General features: G+C 36.7%; 1 protein-coding gene across 4 annotated transcripts in view; it reads right to left on the bottom strand.

The window, feature by feature from the left end:
* The window catches only part of LOC139479251 (E3 ubiquitin-protein ligase Rnf220-like), a 53484-nt gene that overhangs the window by 25595 nt on the left and 12201 nt on the right, over window positions 1–15688 (bottom strand). For all 4 annotated transcript variants that reach the window (XM_071262111.1, XM_071262112.1, XM_071262109.1 and 1 more), the window contains one exon: window positions 3606–3732. In XM_071262111.1, the coding sequence (XP_071118212.1) occupies window positions 3606–3732 (127 nt within the window). The remainder of the gene's footprint in view (window positions 1–3605; window positions 3733–15688) is intronic.

Raw genomic sequence — 15688 nt, 5'->3', positions numbered from 1 at the left:
ATTAAAAGGTGATGATAACAAATAAAATAACTGACTACATGGCTATCGGTGGGGAAAAAAAATGGAAATCTGATTTATTTTTTGTACATTTTCTCAAAAATTAGAATCGGCGGGTTTGGTTTGTTGTTTTACGCCACACTCAGCAATATACCAGCTATATGACGGCGGTGTGTAAATAATTAAGTCTGGACCAGACAATCCTGTGCTTCATATCATGAGCATGGATCCACGCAATTAGGATCGATGACATGCTTCAACCAAGTCAGCGAGCCTGACCACCCGATCCCATTAGTCGCCTCTGACGACAAGCATAGACGCCTTTTACGGCAAGCATGGGTTGCTGAAGACCTATTCTACCCTGGATCTTCACGGGTAGAAAAAAAAGTGGACAAGACTGATGGACCTCTAAACTCACACACCTTGACCCACCCACATCTTATTTTCCAGCAGTATCATGCGAGGGGGGACATCAGAAATGGGCTTCACACATGGGAGAATCCAACCCAGGTCTTGACATGGTGCGACCCTGCCACCCTTTATGGATTTTTACTTTAAAAAAACACACCATTGGGGCGGTAGTCAAAACAGAAATAACAATAAAATTGCAAACAACAATGCATTTTTAGAGTATATATAAATGTAGTGAAGTTTATTGGTTAAAATTATATACTACATTACCAGTTTACTATTATTAAAAAAACAACTATTTGGACTAAAACATTTGCTGCCTTAACCATTAAGCAAAGGCAACACTTATTAGTCACATATTCACCTTGTAATACTATTTCCCTTAACACTATTAGTTTTTCTTTTAGTGAAATATGTTAACAGACATGCAGGAATTAATAGAGGATTCTGACCCGTGATGGCTACTATTTATGTGAATAAGTAAAGAAAAAAAAACAGAGAGGGAATTTTCAATGTATTTACTGTTTTCAATGATAGAAACTAACATTTTTAGTCTACAAGCCCTTATAATGGTAACACATAGCAAAAAAGGGCAAATTTCTACTAGAACTTATGCTACCTTCACTATTAGGCAGTCTGGCAAGGACTACAGGACTAGTGCCAATTTCTATTGCTGGTTTAACATTTTCTAGTTAAGGTTACTAGTTTATTTTCTAGTTAAAGTTCAACATGAGCATGATGAGTTGATGATTCAGCCTTAAAGAAATAAGAACTTGTTCATCTTATCAGATTCAACACTTTCTCATTCGATTGAATCCCAACTCATTTCAAGATAGAACTTTACTAAATTACAGCACTCAGCATCTTGAAACTGACATAAATTCCATCCGTGCTGACAACAAATGATGAAAGATAACTTTTCTACATTACATGTGGATAAAAATATCTTATATTAATCAAACCCTTAACGCGTGAGCACAACTGCCGGACGGACTTAACTGAGCATCCGTTACCAAGCTACAGGGGCTGTTAAGCGACAATACTGGGTGCCAATGACAAGAGCTGTTATATCAAATTAGCTTTGCCATATTCAAGATTGCAATTATGATGAATGTAAGAACTCGCAGACACTTCTCTCACTGAGAAATATTTGCCGAGCATTTGAAGCGAGAGCAGATGGCCGAACAGTGATAACAATGTGAAGGAAATTTAATAATAAAGCCCACTACTCTGCCTCTCCCTTGTTTATCACCGAACCTCCCGAACAGAATCCCGATCAAGCCACGCGTCACAATGCCCGCCCTTTGTCAAACCGTTAAATCAGTATTAGTCAGCTATTGGATCCCTGTTCATGACTTAATCATATTTTCCAGAGGCGCCTTTGCAAACAGACTGACCCGTTGACAGCCATAAATCTGCTTTTATTTGTTGCAATTTGATAAAATTATACGCTATCATTGTAGGAAATCAGAAAGGTAAATCCTCTGATTGACTCTTCAATTGTTCTGCGAACACTAACTGCCATGGGGCAAGAAATATAGACGACATATATTGGAGGCTGTTACATTTCATAAAACTTACACATCTGGGGGAAAGGCTAATACGAACATAATTGAGTTGATCGTAAAATTTAGTGTACACAAATTTCCGAGAACCAAGTTGACATAAAATTCACAGCAAGGGGATGGAGGAGACGATTTGATCCATTAAACAAAATCTAGCCGTCTTACAACTCTGTACTGATATTTTTGTATGTTGCTATCGTGTTCCTTAGGCAATGAAAACTATATTGGCTAACAGTAATGGTCCGATATAGAGTATTACAGATGGCTGCGAACTTTAACTCGAGTTATGGCGTCTACTTCTGATACATTTACTGTTTGTTATTCATGATCGGGTGGGATTACATTCTGGGTTCTAGTCGAGTTATTAACTGCATTCAAGCCCCTGGATGTTTATTGTAATGGGAAGTATTTCAAATGTGAGGTAACGTCCAGTTTTAGCAACGGTAGCGCTTTATGGTGGACACAGTCTGGTCATAAAATAACTGTCACGCTTTAGAAAATTTACGAATACTCTCTTGGTGAGAGAGTACTTTAATGAGAAATAACAAGTTTATTGTTAGTAAAGAAACTGACATGTTTGCTGGCGACACATTAAATATTTACCATTAGGATTTACAAGTACACTCACAAAATACTTTTACAGCATGTCACACAAAAAGGCAAAAAGTTTCTTTGTGGGTGAGAGCATAGGGTTAGGGGTGGGTTGGTGTGGGTTGGGGTTGTTGGTGAGAGAGTGAGCTAATTGTAACACACCACACAGCATTTCAGTTATATCACTGTGCGTCAGCTTGATGTGACAGGAAAGCCTCAAGTGATGCAGTTTCAAGATGTGTCTACCACTTTGGTGAAATGCACGAGCACAGGTAAGGTGCTGACAAACCTAAAAACATAATCAGGGAAAATCTGAACCCAAGATCAAAGGATTCTGGCACTCCTGAGGGACGGAACTCTGCAAAACCAACTGTGACACCTTATGAACATAAAAACTGCACTTGATGCCTCTCATATCGGTGCAGGTTGTGTGCGTGTGTGTTGTGTGTGGTGTGAACGTGGTGTGTGTGCTGTGAGCGTGGTGTGTGTGGTGTGAGCGTGGTGTGTGTGGTGTGAGTGTGTGTGGTGTGAGTGTGTGTGATGTGAGTGTGATTGTGATTGTGCTTGTGGTGTGATTGAGGTGTGAGTGTGTATGTGTGGTGTGAGTGTGGTGTGTGTGGTGTGAGTGTGTGTGATGTGAGTGTGATTGTGATTGTGGTGTGATTGAGGTGTGAGTGTGTATGTGTGGTGTGAGTGTGTATGTGTGGTGTGAGTGTGGTGTGATTGTGGTTTGATTGAGGTGTGAGTGTGTATGTGTGGTGTGAGTGTGGTGTGAGTGTTAGAACTATAAAGTCTTTTTTGCTTGTCAAGTGCTTCTCCTCTGAACTTTCATGAATCTCTGTGAACCAGGCATTTTAATACTGGACACAACTATGTTTCAGTTGTACTGTTCAGGTCCTGGTGTTGATGAATCAAGCAAAAGTTTAGTTGATGGGTCATTTTAGGCCAAACCCAAAAACCAGAAACACTATACTCTCCCTTGGCTTCAGGCGGCTTGGCCACCCATGATCTCAATAATTATATAATACACAAATCTCCTACCTGCTGAGTTTCTCCAGCTTGTCCAGCTCCAAACTAAGGTGGGACTCGACCTCCCCAGCTCGGAGGGTTATGCCACAGACAGGGCAACATGGTGTCTGGCCATCCAACACACTTCGCTTCCGCTGCTCTGAAATAAACACACACATTTTACATTTTACATTTTACTTCATACAAGTATTTTTTTCATAACTGTTAAGAGATTAGTTTTCATTTTAACAATGAACATGTCAGAACCCTTGCATATCTGATGATGTACTCAAAGTTATCTTTGCTACTCAAAAGAAATTAAAGAACACCTGATTGTTTCATATGACAATAGTTAATCCGTTAGGGTAACTTCTTTTGAGTAGTATATATACCAACAGAGCTCCAGATAAGCTGCGTATCTGCGTAAAATACGCATCAGAAATGCAGAAATATGCAGTAAAATAAAATCCAAGCATATCAAATATGCAACGAACGTTACAGATACGCTACAAAAATAAAACTTGTGCATATCATCAAAATATTGTGAAGTAACCCTGCGTATTTGATTAGCAAATCAGCAACTTATTTTGAAATTATAAACGGGCATTCCGTTAACCTTGCCAAACTCCACGATGACAGTTACATCATGATCATTTGCCATCACACTTTTTTGTGGAAGTATCATGGTATTTTTGAGTCCTATAAAGCTCTCGAACCCACACGACACCAGTTTGCAGGGACTAGATGAAGTGTTTTTAAATATTTAACTTAAATACCCACATGTGTAAAAACTAGTGGGTAACAGAAATTTGAATACCCAGGTGAATAACTGATACCCAATGATTTTAAAATGCATGGGTAAAATACCCACAACACCAAAAGCTTATCTGGAGCTCTGTACTAAACACTTAACACAATAGTTAGATGCAAGTATCATACAAGCATCCATCCATCCATATATTGATGCCATGTCTACTTGCAAGAAACACTATTGCACGGAAGAAAGTTTCCCAATGTGTGACTGGTCATGCACACAAACAAAAACCGTTGCACTATATACAATGTGCATAACTGCTTGGTGTGTAGGTTATAGATTTATATATCCCCGTGTTATGGGGTTTTGGATGCTTAAGAAACTTTCGTAGTTAACTCGCTAATCACAAGAACAACCGCAAAACATCTCACTCATTTATAAAAGATGACTATCCAAAAAACAGGTCATCATCTGAGTATTTACAATGTCTGTGTGATACCACATCCCTTGCTATAGCGCTAGTAATTGTGATAAACATGGCCGTCCGAAAACGTGTGATGTCCAAAAACCTATGGTCCAACGATATATATTTAGAAATATATATGGGGCGGTTGACTCAGACATTGTTACGATGATTCTTACGAAGTTTCCATTCGAAAGTTACATTAGCAAGTACATGAAAATAAGTCTTAAATATTTATTATACCTATACTTTAAGAATGACATTATATGTAAAGAGTCTATTACTCATGTGAGTTTCAGTATCATAAATATCAAGTATTAGGAATAAATACTATATATTAGGCACACATAATTCAATTATTTTTCTAAATAAGTGACATTTATAAAACTTAAAAATATTCTGCAGATAATCTCTCTAAAAAAAATAAGCCTCCATCATGCATATCATGTAGTGAATGTTTGTCTCATTTAAATTCTTTCCAACAATTCCAGTGGTAGAATAATGAGAAAACATGGTAAACATGGCACAAAATGTCAATGACACTTTTTTTTACACACAACAGATATTTGAATCTTGAATAACCCAACTATTCTTTACAAATTGGATCACGAAACAGCCTGCTCTTAATCGACAACAAATTAGGTAATCATGGTAATGAAAATATTCACTCTCAACCTACATGATCTAAGAGCCTTGTCATTTGCAACTCCAGCCATCAGTATGATTTTTGAACAACCTGGAAATTACCCCCCCCCCCCCAAAAAAAAAATCACTTTGTCTATGTTTGTATTATTTATTATTTGTCCACATAACTAATCAAAACATTTATGTGTTTTCTCATCTAACCATGTTACCATGTTAAGTACTGTCTTGAAGCCAACTTATTTTTAATTTTGCTGTCCTCAAATCCATTTTCCCAACTAAATATGTCTGTGATCTGTGTAATGAAAAAAACGTTTGCTCAGCGAGTATTCGATCAATTTTATCAGTAGCCAATTTGTTTTAGTTCTTGAAGAAGTTGAATAAATATGCACTGTTCATTACGATAACAATCAAAACTACTTTCATCCCACAAAATGATTCAACAGCAATCTATCTACCCATAAGAAAAATACGCCATTGCATTAGCAGCCGGGAAATAGTATGGAAATGTTTCATCCTGTTAGAATAACCATTGGCAAAAGACATCCAACTGATGGACAAGGATTGCTGCCCCATAATTACAAATTGATAATCTCATATTGCTGGAATCTCGGCAAATTGCCGTCTGTCAAAAAGTGAACTAAGATTCAGTAGGCGGGAGAATGAAAAGCAACAGAAAGTGGCTCTCTAAGACAGCCATAATCTAAGTTTCTAGGAGACAATTTTCAATAAATCCCTCTGTGATTCCCACAAGTAAACTTAAAGCGGTTAGTCAATGGCATGAAAGACTCGAGTGAGTTGGGTGTCACAAGATAAAAACCTTGTCAAGGAAATGAGACATAATCAAAGATGTCTTCTGCTCGTGTGGCGGCCATGACGCTTTCTGATCTTCATGCAGTGCCGTTGCTAATACTGCCATCAAAAGGCAGTGCGAAGAGGATTGTCTCGACATGAATAAATCAATGAAATAATCACACAAGATCTTCAGTTAATTACAGAATCAAACAGGAATATAGGCCTCCACTTGAGGATTTCGCTGAACATGCCGACCAGAGCCTCCCTGTAGGACATCAAACAAGCATGTCATATCTCCAGATTGACGATGTCACAACCCACCATCGACAATCGCAAACAATTTTTATCTTGTTGAACATAAAAGGGCAGACGACTTTATTCCTATCAGGAGCATGAAGACTAGCATAGTGCGATGGCTTACTAGGCAGCTTCTCTCGATTGTCAAATAAATATGAAAAAGGAATGGCTCTTAGTTCAAATAGTACAAACGCTCCAGGTTCAGAAGGTATGGAGTGGAGTTTTATGATTTATCAGTGGCAGATAAGTGTAGGGTTTAGAGGGATTTACTGTGACCGTGGTCTTAATGTTTGTGGTACACGCATCAGATTGGGATGATTTGGATCTTACATTGGGATTAGCTTGGCAAAATAAGTTTGCAAAGTATTGCAATATTTAAGGCATATAAAGTAAGGGCAAATCGGAGAAAGTACTTTGTTCTTAGTTTTTTTCTGTTTGAAAGTTTATCATGTGAGTTCATTGGCCTGCAGGATTTAATGTTATCATGGTTATTTAATGTTGTTATAAAGCATGAATGACAAAAAAAGAATCTTATGTGATATTTTGGTGTCAACTCAAAGAGTCATATTTACATTTTTGGGACAGAGTTTATTAAAAGATCATTAGGAATTTCTTGAAACATAACAAGGAAACATTAATATATGAACATCGTCTCACCAGAACATTCAACATATATATGTATGCTCCTAAACAATCAAAATCAACATCTTAAAAAAGAATATTTTTTAAAATCTCACTCTACAAAACCACTTGTGACAATAATGAAATGTTGAAAAAAAAGACAGGCTGTTTATACATTTATTTGTGTTTCTCATTTCCTGCTGATCCTAAATCACCTTACCACTCGAAACTAAAGCAAATGTTCTTTCGATCCACCCATTCGCAAAGAAATAGCAAATTTTCTGTTTCATAAATAAACCCTTGCTGTATCTTATGAAATGGATATTAAAGAAGTGAAGCAACTCTGTCCCTTGCTTGGATTTTTAAGATCTCAACTCGAATACAGAAACCATTCTATGATGACATTGTGAGTTGATAACATAATCTAACATATTCAAAATTCATAAGCAATTTTGAACTCTTAGGGTCAAAACTTCAAATTGGGAACCTATGTTTTACATGTAACGTATCAGCACTTTACTATAGGCAGATTTCTTCCACCTGACGCCCCTCTGAAGCTGTGTGTGGAGATTGTAACCATACTGATAATATGGCCTAATAACCTATAGTCTGGAAGGTAATTTAAGGTACCAACGTTTACTACAATATCTGAAAAACTATAGGACCTACTCCAGTCAAAGTTGGTATGAGATTATTAAACAGTCATACATAACTGGATATTACATTTAAAGACAACGTGTGCATGAATAAAAAATCTGTCTATTTAGCTATCACTATATTTCATCAACAACCAGACCTGTTCGTCACGGGCGGAACAAGCATTCATTGAAACAGCCATCTGCATAATGCTACCCCTGCGTCACAGGGCCATATGACACAGTTGAACCAATCAACTCAACTTGAAAGGGTGCACGGGAATCACGCACGCACGAATATGGTGTTAGCATTGGGCGTCTCAACGTGCATGATTCCCGTGCACCCTTTCGAGTTGAGTTGATATTGTAGTAAACGTTGGTACCTTAAATTACCTTCCAGACCTTACCATGGGCAAATACCTATCTGATTAAATCCCTTAAATAATGTTTATTTGTACACATATATCCATCCTTATATGGGCCATTTTGTTTTTCTGGCAGTTGACCCCTGACCTTTAAGCATGCCCTCAATCAATCCTACCACATTTTCAACATCACTGAAACAACTGGGACTATAAAGAAGACATTTGGTCGATATTGCAACAGCAATACATAAAAGTGGGTTTGCTTGTAGAATTGTTTACATTTGCAATGCGCCAGTCATGTCAGTTATATTTCAGGAAGCTCCAAATTGCACATTAGATATTTACTAAGATAGTCACTTTTAGTCACATGTGACATTCTCCTTGAACAAGCCATTAAAAATGTGACTACTTCCTTGAACAAGCCACTACAAATGTGACTACTTCCTTGAACAAGCCACTAAAAACGTGACTTCTTCCTTGAACAAGCCACTAAAAATGTGACTACTTCCTTGAACAAACCATTAAGAATGTGACTTCTTCCTTGAACAAGCCACTAAAAATGTGACTACTTCCTTGAACAAACCATTAAAAATGTGACTTCTTCCTTGAACAAGCCATTAAAAATGTGACTACTTCCTTGAACAAGCCACTACAAATGTGACTACTTCCTTGAACAAGCCACTAAAAACGTGACTTCTTCCTTGAACAAGCCACTAAAAATGTGACTACTTCCTTGAACAAACCATTAAGAATGTGACTTCTTCCTTGAACAAGCCACTAAAAATGGGACTACTTCCTTGAACAAACCATTAAAAATGTGACTTCTTCCTTGAACAAGCCACTAAAAATGGGACTACTTCCTTGAACAAGCCACTAAAAATGTGACTACTTCCTTGAACAAACCAATAAAAATGTGACTTCTTCCTTGAACAAGCCATTAAAAATGGAACTACTTCCTTGAACAAGCCACTAAAAATGTGACTACTTCCTTGAACAAGCCACTAAAAATGTGACTACTTCCTTGAACAAGCCACTAAAAATGTGACTACTTCCTTGAACAAGCCACTAAAAATGTGACTACTTCCTTGAACAAGCCAAAAATGTGACTACTTCCTTGAACAAGCCACTATGAATGTGACTAAAACATATGTGATTTTCAATTTGGAAAAAGTTTGAAGAAATCCCAGTCACTAAACCAATATAACTTCATTTCTGTACAGATGAAATAAACACTGAAAAGACATAACTATTTCTCCATAAATATTTAAATACCTCTCAAACTTATTCATAACCTTTAAGATAAACGATGTTCACTACTGACATCCAAACAAAGCCAGAATATCAAGCAAAAAATATAATTTTTTAAATCAATCCTCCTACACAGAATGTCCTTCAAGTGCATGGAAAAAACTCAAGATGTCCATGTAGTGGTATACAGTGTTGACACCAAGCCAGTTAAACAGCTACAAGAAACTTGTGGTTGCTAGATAACTCTGACTAACCTAGAGGGTAATATCACATTCTTCTGGGGTTATCTTCTAGACCAGTCAATCCAACAACTTAGCCAAATTTATTGACGATCCAAGTCACGCTCTGTCTAAGTGGAAAGTCAACGAAAACATAGATACATCACAAATTGAGTCAATCTAATGACAACATGACTCTATAAATTTTGTCAAATTATATCTTGATCTTTTAGGTACTGTTCAGCTCTTCAGCAAGCGTGAATGAATGATGAATTCATTCTTTCAAAACAAAAGAAACGTGTCAAGTACAACATTGACGGAGACTTGAGTGTACTTGAGAAAGACCGAGATATGTGATTTTACACTAGGGAATCAAATTTATTGTCTCTCGTAAAAATATATCATGCAACAAAAATGTTATTTTTGTTGCAGTCATAAATTATGTTAAGTGATACTAAACTCAAGTCTATTCTATTCAGTTTGAAGTTGCCTGATTCAAAGGGTATCAAATTCAAAATATATCATATACAACGATGAAAATTACAAATTGTTTGGAGTCTTGTGCTGTTGTTAACTTATTTTAAAATAATTTATATTTAAATATTCCTGCATTTGTCAATAAAAAGCAATCACTATTCGACAATTTATTTACATCCATCGTCTAGTGGTGATTTTTACCTAAAAAAACTTACTTATTTCGATTAGTATTATGGTATCTGTATCAAATGCAAAATGTCCCTATGCTGTGGAATAGAGCTAGCTTGAGCTGGCTAGACTTGCTTTTGTATTATTATTATCTAGATTATTATTTTTTCATAAAATAAATATATTCCACGGTCATGGAGCAGGACTAAGTAAACCCCTGTTCATATCAATCCTGGAAGGCTCTTTAAAACTTTCTGACTTCACCATGCTGAAATAAAGGACTCTGATATCATGGTATGTAACAAGACTCAACAGACATAAATCCACTGTAATTATCTGGGTAAAATTCATGCTGTTCAGCTAATAGCAGCAATCCCACGAACGTGTCTTTGAAATCCTTTGTCAATCTGCTCGATTGCAATATGAACTTTGCCTTGAAAACAACATGTTCCATAAACAAAACAGTTTTGTTTTTGACACGTGTTGATAAGAAAAATACTTTATTAATTTGGCAGTTGAAGCATGATATAAGACCTGGAAAGTTAATATCACTTTTGTAGAGAGCTAGCGCAATATGTACATGCGTAAAAAAGATGTAAGTACAATTACAGAGTGTTCTAATTTTATGATAAACTTTACACCTTTAATCTGGCTTTTTGAAAACATAGCAAGAAATAATTTATGGGACAATTAAATTCACTCATTTCAAAAAATAATTTTCAGCAGTTTAAAATGGTTCGTTAGAAAGGAAATATGTTTACTCCAAATAAATTGAAATTAATAATTGCAAACAAGCTAAAACGTTAGAAACTGGTTTTGATTTCATCCTTATTTAATTGTTGTATTCAGTTCTCCCTTACAGATCAATAACCACTGAATGTTTTTGTTGTTTTAAAGAAATTAACATGTCATTGTGTTTATCTTGTCTTTGAAAGGCATTTAGAAGAGATACGCATAAGGAAGAGAATTTATGGATGTCAACTTCTTTATAATGAGGAACACAACGTTTCGGAGTACATGCCTACTCCTTCATTCACCTGATGTACTCTGAAACGTTGTGTTCCTCATAATAAAGAAGTTGACATCCATAAATTCTCTTCCTTTTGTGTTCATCTTAATTAAAATTCAAAAATGTATATTATTTTTCCAAATGCTACCTTCATATTGACATTTTTTAATGAATTATTTAAAAAACCAAAAAAAACAATTGCTTAAAGAAATTAAAGCTCTCTCATGTCAATCATGCTGTTGTTTTTATTCTTGAATAGATAGTATATACTTAATATTAAAACTAATGCTCAGTTCAAAGCCAGAATTTAAGCATAAAAAGGAAACAGTATTCCAAACAATCCACACAACAAATTAACAATTTGATTTTCATAAATATATCAACAGTTGTATTACAGAAAAGGTAGTACACTTACGCCCAATAATCTTCATAAACTGGACATATTAATTTCTTCCTCTGACAGTAAACAAGTATCATCCCAGAAAACTGCTTGATAGAATTAATTTTGATGAGCCAGTTATAAACTTACATATCTTAAGTGACTAGAAGCAAAGATTCTCTCCATGTATGTGAATACAAAATAAAATGGTGCTTTGTTTCGCGAAAGAGAAGACTCACCTATCTGACAATAGAACCGGTATGTACCTGACAGTTGAGGCAAGCCCAAGCAAGATAACGTAAATTTACACACCAATTTCATATCACAACTAAGCCTAATAGCTCTATCAAGGAATGAACACCTAACATGGCCCTCCTCGCTATCAGTGTACGTTTCAACGACACCCAGAAAATTTAAATTCAATTAATAAACTTATTCAAACAATATGTGAGGCAAAATCAACGACCTCGGACCAGGGGTCAGTTTCATTTGGAAGGAAATGAGGTCTCGTTTATCTTTCACTGTGAACAGGAATGACATTAATTATTCTGTATTCAGCACCTCCGTGGAAAGAACCAAATTTACTAAATAACTAACAGTCAACAATAAGCGTGAAAATGTCAAAGATCTGAGAAATAATATACTAATGTAATGGTTTTTGATAACATGCTGCAGTTTGTAAACACAGGCTTTGATATATGATGTGAAATTATACTGTGCTATTTACACACACTTAATGGCCATTGACGACATCTTGTGCAAGTCAATGACAGAATGACAGGTTCGAAATCTACAACCAAACCATTATTTACGACATCAAGCTCTTAAAGGTATCTATTGTCGCAGACTGTTGAAAAGTCACACACATGTCTATTAAGAAATATGGTTCTCCTCCTTTAAATTGCATTCTCAATCATTTGTATTTAAACAAGAAGTTTAACAAGATTCACAATAAAGGTAAGCTCATGTGAAGTAACACACTTGTTGTCAACCAAAAATTTATCAAGTGATAATACTTAAAGAGTTCGAGAAAGTAGATAAATAGGCAAATAGTGTCTATTAATGTAGCCTTTAGCCACTTGAGTATATCAATAAGGGCCTTGACAAACCTGTGATAGAAGTCTAGGAGTACACGATTGAACTAACGGCCAACGTGAACTGTTTAGGCAGCTGGGCTTTTTAACCTTGCACACAGAAGGAAGTATAGATTTAATCAAGACCAACTTCACTGGTATTTGGCTATCAAAAGTTCATATAAACCATAGATCTGATAGATTTTCAAACCATAAATCATTATCAAATTAATCTATGCTCTGTAGACATTTTCTCACCAATATTCAAGGCATGAGTAAATGTTGATGGTGACATATGATGTTTTGATCAAATAGGGACTATGAAAGTTTTGCTAATGTGTGTGTGTGTGTGTGTGTGTGTGCGGTTGTGTGTGTGCGTGCGTGTGTGTGCGTGGTTGTGTGTGCGGGGGTGTGGTTGTTTGTGTGTGAGGTTTTGTGTGGTGGTGGTGATTGTGATTGTGGTGTGATTGAGGTGTGAGTGTGTATGTGTGGTGTGATGTGTGTGTGATGTGTGTGTGGTGTGTGTGTGGTGTGTGTGTGTGTGTGTGTGTGTGTGTGTGTGTGTGTGTGTGTGTGTGTGTGTGTGTGTGTGTGTGTGTGTTAACGACACACTTCTCAGCTATATGACAGTGGCCTGTAAACAATCGAGTCTGGATAAGACAGTCCAGGGACTGATATTGTAAGATATGATCCATGTTGTCGGTGTACAAAGCTACCCTATGATTCAGTCACCTCTTCTGGGGCATAGGTTGCTGGAGACTTATTCTACCCTAGAATCCCCACAGGGTGCTAATGAATCATTTGAATCGAGCATATTACCTATGACCAATGAAGCCTTTTCCTTTTAACATTGCTTTTATGTTATAAAGCAACTTCTCACTATCTATAAAACTCTTTTCTATCATAACTTTAAGTGAGTTTTCAGGCACTGAAATATTATGGCAATGTTTGAATCAAGTTATTATGATTTAGGTCATTCACTAATAAGAACAATTTCAGAAATGCAATATTGATGGCAGAAAATGAATCCCTGAACTCTCACAAATGTAAACCACACTTAAAATTCAAACATTCAAAAATCAAATAATGCACACGAAATAATGCCATTCAACTCTACTGATGAAAAGCTTCAATCACCATACACTTTATTTAGTCTTGCACAACGGACTCACAAGGTCCAATATCCGATCTTACTCAATCATTTCACTTTCGAAGTCTTTCATGTTCAGAATTCACTCAACATGAACTATATCTTAACAACTTTTCTATACATACATTTTATATACACAAAAATACTGTGTCCGCCCAACCCAGAATCACTATAAGAACAGCTGTTTGCCGCTGTATTGAAGTCAGCCATGTGTTAGATTAGAAAGATAAAAGGTTACCAAAAGGTCTTTTCATTTGTAGCAAGGTCGACTTGAGACTTTCCGAGTTCGAGCCTCGACCAACTATCACTTTTTGATATTGTGCCTTATTGCTTCTGCGCAGCCACATGGAAAATTGGCTAGCAATGACAGTTAATAAAAGGCTCAACGCTCTCAGACAGGTTTGACTATAGTAGAAGTGTTTATTTCTAAGCCGGCTATTTTCCACACCGAAGGTTTTCAAATCCTTTGTAGGCAATGTGCTTTGGATTGTCACAAAAGACAGAATATTCTCCAACAGAATGTTTGAATGACTGACTTAGGTTGTTCGACGGAGACGAACTTCGTACAACAAAATTGACAACCAGTCGAACAAATAATGAAGATAAATGACAGAGAAAGGCAGCCATGTTTGTTTGATCACGACAAAGATGGGCTGTCCCTGGCCTGACTTTCTGAACACTTATTTGGCCCCCTATTCACAGAACAATACCGGTTTAAATCCCACTAAAACACGCCACAAAGACGTTCTGTCATTGACAAACAAGAATCTGCACAAGTGGCTTTCATAGTGTTTCCTTTTTGTTAAATATGAAGCAATAAACTTTGAGCTAACTTTTGCCACAATGAAATAGCAAACTGCTTATCGGAGTTGCCAAGGGGTCCTCTTGCTGTCAATGGGATTATGCCTCTCTTAATTACTACTGCATGAATTTCGGCATCAATCGGATCATTGTAAAATGAAGAAATACATTATGATAAGGCTGGATAATAAATCATGTCTGTCTCTCTCATATATTCAAAGCCACGACAAGCAGATAAATACAGGACGCTTTGGACAATCGCGTTCTTCTCCCCAATACACTAAAAGGGGAGCCTCTATTAGCTTCTAAACTGTGAAATTGCAACTCTCCAAAGCCATTGGGTAATGTTATTCAAAAACAGGTCTGATTGAGGAATGAGTTTTTTTAACGTTGACTGCGAATGATGAGAATAAACGAGCAGTCGGATGCAAATGACCAACAAATTTGCAAAAGCAAATGAGTATTTTATGCAGTAGTTTGCCTAGGGATCAGTATCACGTTTGGTCCGAATCGGCAACAGGTTCATTTGGAAGAGTAATGGAACAAGCTCAACCTGTTCGCGACTGTCCCGCGTCGGGTCGACAGGCAATCTGTTGTGCAATAAGTGCTATGATGGGCTAGCAAAAGCCCCCTTTCGCCTTAATGACCGCTGGGCAAGTCGGACTAAGTCGCCTCATCAATACGTGATAATACCTAGGACACTTCCTATCTCACACGGCCATCAACAAGCGATATGGGAGATTTCCTCATAATGATGAATTCAAAAGTAATGGCTAACTACATAGGCTTCCAAATCCCCCTACAGCCGAGCACCTTGTATGCAAGTCCAAGCAGAAAAGTTTCCACTTGTTCCATGACACGGAGATAATCGTTGCTCAGATCAAACACCTCCATTAGATATGTACTTGGATCAAGTGTATTAGGTAGTTTTGAATATTTGAATACAACTGACATGATTATGTAAGACAAAGCACTATTTGGTGGAGGTTTCTCAAGTCCTAATGCCAGTTATGTGCCGATA

The sequence above is a fragment of the Haliotis cracherodii genome, unplaced genomic scaffold, assembly GCF_022045235.1.
Source record: "Haliotis cracherodii isolate W230 unplaced genomic scaffold, xgHalCrac1.p SCAF_4, whole genome shotgun sequence".
Classification (NCBI taxonomy): domain Eukaryota; kingdom Metazoa; phylum Mollusca; class Gastropoda; order Lepetellida; family Haliotidae; genus Haliotis; species Haliotis cracherodii.
This window is presented reverse-complemented; position numbering and strand designations above follow the sequence as displayed.